The sequence below is a fragment of the Centruroides sculpturatus genome, unplaced genomic scaffold, assembly GCF_000671375.1.
Source record: "Centruroides sculpturatus isolate CEXI.00-Female unplaced genomic scaffold, Cexi_2.0 scaffold59, whole genome shotgun sequence".
In the NCBI taxonomy this organism is placed as follows: domain Eukaryota; kingdom Metazoa; phylum Arthropoda; class Arachnida; order Scorpiones; family Buthidae; genus Centruroides; species Centruroides sculpturatus.
Window position 1 is genome coordinate 409,022 of NW_019384301.1, and position 4,747 is coordinate 413,768.

At 25.7% G+C, this 4,747-nt stretch overlaps 1 protein-coding gene across 1 annotated transcript in view; it reads right to left on the reverse strand.

The window, feature by feature from the left end:
* LOC111640323 (vacuolar protein sorting-associated protein 53 homolog) overlaps positions 1 to 4,747 on the reverse strand; it is a 70,723-nt gene that overhangs the window by 22,930 nt on the left and 43,046 nt on the right. The window contains exons 11-12 of the mRNA XM_023386369.1: positions 1,177 to 1,284; positions 532 to 629 (exon numbers count right to left, since the gene is read on the reverse strand). Coding sequence (XP_023242137.1) covers positions 532 to 629; positions 1,177 to 1,284 — 206 coding nt within the window. The remainder of the gene's footprint in view (positions 1 to 531; positions 630 to 1,176; positions 1,285 to 4,747) is intronic.

Below are 4,747 nucleotides of genomic sequence, written 5' to 3' on the forward strand. Positions count from 1 at the left end.
ATACAGTAGAACCCCTCTAATCCGTCACCTTTGGGACTGGGGGTATGGTCGGAATGCAAAAAAGGTTGGATTATCAGAAAAAAAGTAAAATAAACAATCTTCCCTTTGTCCAGTCTTTGTAGCACTGCTAATTTTTCATTTAATGAAAGAGTAACGTGTTTACGTTTCACTCCTGGCATGTTGAAAACACACACAATGTAAAACATATACTGTAATGAACACAGAACGCTACATTTCTCGACTCCAACCACGGTCGGATTAACCGGAGTGACGGACTAGCCGAGGGCGGACTAGAGGGGTTCTACTGTACTTAAATCATCCTGATTTTAATTTTTTAAGTTTTTTAAAAAAGAAAACTATTTCATGAAAGAAATCAGTTTTCTGAACTTATATAATTCAACAAGAATTTGCATTTTACTTTACTTTACTTTACAATCTATGTAATATAAATTGAAGAAAATAAAAACATGTAGAACTTGAATTTAATCATTATTAAATTTATGATCTCTTGGAATGAAAGGCTACACTTACTTGTCTTGAGATTCCACGTAAATATTTAAATGTGGTTCAAAACATCGAGAAATGTATCCTTGAAAAGGATTCAATTTTATCTTCATAACATTGGATTCCTTACGGAAGAAAAATAAAGAATACAGCCAAAAATATGTAAATAATATAAAATAATAAAAATATGTTAATAATATAAGCAAAAATGTTTTAATAATAATAATAATAATAAAATTTCTAATATTCCAAATACCTTAAAATAAAATAATTAATACTTTTACTCTACTATTATAAAGATATAAACACAGATTAATCTGATTTAAACATTTAATGATGTTTATTTTATCTATTAAGTTTCTCCAAGCTATCAAAATGTAATTTTTAAAAATTGCACTCTCTTAATTTTTTCTAAATTTTAAAAATTAATAAAGAGAATATAATTAAAAATTTTAATTTCATAATATCCTATTAATTACTCCAAATTTACTAAATTAAAATTTAAAATAAAACAGAGTAAGAGACTAGATTTAAAATTATTTGCTGAGAAATGTATTTATTGTATTCGATGTTGAAAACATGACTAAAATTAATTAAAAACAAAATTTAAAAATATTATCATCTTAAATTCAGTGTTTGTTTGAATGGAAAAAGTGAAAAACATTTTCTTACTGTCTCAACTAATTCTTTTTTCTCAGTCATTTCTTTTTCCATGTCTTCTGCAAATGGGTTAGTACTTTCAACTTCTTCAAAGGGATTTGTATTGGGAGTAGCTACAATCTAACAATTATTCAATTCATGAAAAGTATAAGATGATAATTAAATATGATACTTAATTATCATTTTAACCATCAATAATACTTTAGTAACTTCGTGAAGGATCAACTGAACTACCTGAAGGACCGTAATGTTAATAAACAATCATCATTATTACAAGGTACAGAATTTAAACATAACGAGTAATACATTGTCTTACTAGAATTTTTAATAGAATTACAATTTCATTGTTATGCATTAGACTATAAAGTACTGAACTATATTACTGAATTAAAAATAGATTCCACATAACAGGAACATCAAAAATTATACAACATTAATCAGTTTGCATGATCAATAATCAAAAGTCAAAATTAACCAGTAAGCTTTTACATACTTAAAATAATACTTACCGTAATTGTCAATCATGGATCATGCAAAAACTACAATAAACTGTTATCATTTAACAATAATTTCTCTAGACACCAGTGAGCTATCCTTCTTCCAATAAATTCAGCATTATAAATCAAAATTATATCATCATGGTGACCATGATAATATAATCTCCATCATGCATCTCTTCTAGACTCTTAATGTATTGGGTTTTTCGGAAAGTAAGTTCATTTTTTTTTCAATGGAAAAAAATATTGTGTTTTTCTGTGGGAAAAAAAACCAATATTTTTATAATAAATAAATATTTTATTGAATTATATATCAACCATTTTGGTCAAATATCTGTTGTCATTGTTTCTGGTAGTAGCATGATTTCACATTCATAAAAGTTTTGATCGTTGCTTACAAAAAACTGATCCAAGTGATTTTTGACATTGTCATTTCAAGTAAATGTCTTACAGTTAAAAAAAATTTGTATAGACCGGAACAAGTAATAATCTGAGTGTGCTCGATCTGGCGAATATGGTTGGTGTGATAGCACGTCCCATCTAAGTTATAACAGTTTCTGACGAGTTACCAAACTTGTGTGAAATTTGACATTATCGTGGTAAAACACTACACCTGTTTTGTTGATCAATTCTGGCCGCCTTTTCTGTTTGATGATATTACTCAATTTGTTTACTCGATGGCAGTACACTTTCGAATCAATTGTTAAATTGTCTGGTAAAAGCTCCAAAAAAAAATTTCCTTAAAATCCCACCAAAGAGAGCATCTCTCTTTAAGAACATGTGGAACCCATATATCAAGCTTTGAAACGAAACCAATTTGTTTCAAGTAATCATAAACAGTTCAATTTGACAAATTTAATCTCTTAGTGATTTCACGTGTTGTTATTCGGCAGTTTGCTTCAATCAGTACCTTTATTTTGTTTTCATTGGCTTCAACTGGCCATCCAGAACGTGGTGCATCTTCAATATTGAAATTGCCAGAACAAAATTTTGTAAACCAGTTTTGGCACTGTCTTTCTCTCAACAATCATCTCCATACATGTACCTCAATTTTTTTTCGCTTGAACAGCATTTTGATTTTTTGGTAATAAAAAAGTAGAATATGCTGAAAATGGTGCTTTTGATCTTCCATATTCGATGGGACACAAAAAATAAACAATTGCACAGAATCAAACAAAATTTTTTACAAATAAGCCTTAAAATGCTAGCTGTCAAAATATATAATGATAATATGGTTTAAAATGAAAATGGCGGGAAAAATACGACTAATCTGTCTCTGTCTAGTGGTAAAAAAACAAACTTACTTTCCGAACAACCTAATAGCTCCAATATATATTACAATTTCTTTATATAAACTTGATACAAATTACTTACAAAAATATTATATTTTTTGTAAGTTTTTCTGACTATTATGTAGTGTAATATACACAGAAATTGTAAGCATAACTTCCAACTTCAAACAGACAAGTGAAAACTTAGGGTACTTTCATGAAGTTGAAGGAGTTAAATGATTGTTTAATTAACTAGTCAGTCATATAGTACCAGTAACAGTGATCAATAAGTAATATATATATAGTTAAAATTCCATAAATAGATGATGTGGCTCTCAATAGGCATTCCAATAGAGGATGCAATTTCAGTATTTCTGACATCACAAGGTTTGACCACCCTTGTTTTATTACATTGCTGGATACAGTTTTAACTATTAAATATTACATGAAAATGATCAGCTAAAAATATATCATATCATACAGTCATAACAAAAATCTCATATTGGCCATAAAAGCAGAGCACTGTAAAATGAATTGCTGTAAAGTATAGATCTACTGTATAAACAAAATAATAATAAATGCATCATATCTTAATGCTTTCTAATATATAATTATTTGAAACTACAGATCAACTTCTTATATTATATTTTAACCGATCAATTATATCATATACTGTATTATATGGTAATTTTTATAAGAAACTTAACTGCATAAATTATATATAACAATTACATGTATCTATTTGTAATTATTCAATGTCAAAATAAATAAATAAATGAATTGAAAAAACTTTTCTCATACCTATTTCACACCATATTTAAAATTTTTAAATTTCTATAATAATAAACATGCAAAAGTTGCAAAATAACTGATAAAATTGAACAAACAAACATGAATACAACAACGTCTTGATTTACAACATCAATCTACAAGTTATTCATACAACCAAATTTTGGTACTTCATATATCTTTGAGTAACAAAATGCTAACACTATTAGTTTTAAGCACAGAGAATGAATTTACAAGAATAATAACAATAAATTATACACAACATGATGACGAACAAATATAAAAATTCATTTAATAGCAGTTAAGGATATTTCCTACTCACAATAAAATTATTTATAATAGAATTCAATTTTGATGAGTTTTGAATACTGATGAAATATCAAGATGTGCAGAAAGATATCTTACTATAAAGAAATGTAACTGAATTAACATTAGCCATTACTGTTTGTTGGTTAGTTCAGTGACAAAGACATGGATCATGTTATTTAACATAAAAATCTCTTTTATTACATTTTATAACAAAGATTTAAACTTTAAAACACAAATTAAAAAAACAAATATATTAATATAACAACATAATTAATGATGGTTAAAATGATGTCATTTTATATATTAAAAAGTGAGTTATTTAGTCAAAATTATGCACACAAAATATATATATATTAATATTAATAATGACATTTGTATACATTACTATAATAATTTTAAAACTATTAATATTACAAGTATTAAATTGTAACAAAATTATTATTGTAATTTGATATAATTAAATTAGTAGTAAATGATTATTATATACATGTATATCTTGTTACTGAATAAATATTAAATTATTATTAATATATCATCTTTTAAAACATCTTTAATTATTATTTGTATTATTAATATATATAAACATTACTTTTTTTTGTATTGTTGTCATATTTTTGAAAATATTTTTTATTTGTAAATTCATACAAAATTGAAATTCTATCTTTACACAAATTTTGACATATATATATATATATATTTTGACATGTTAAGTCTAGA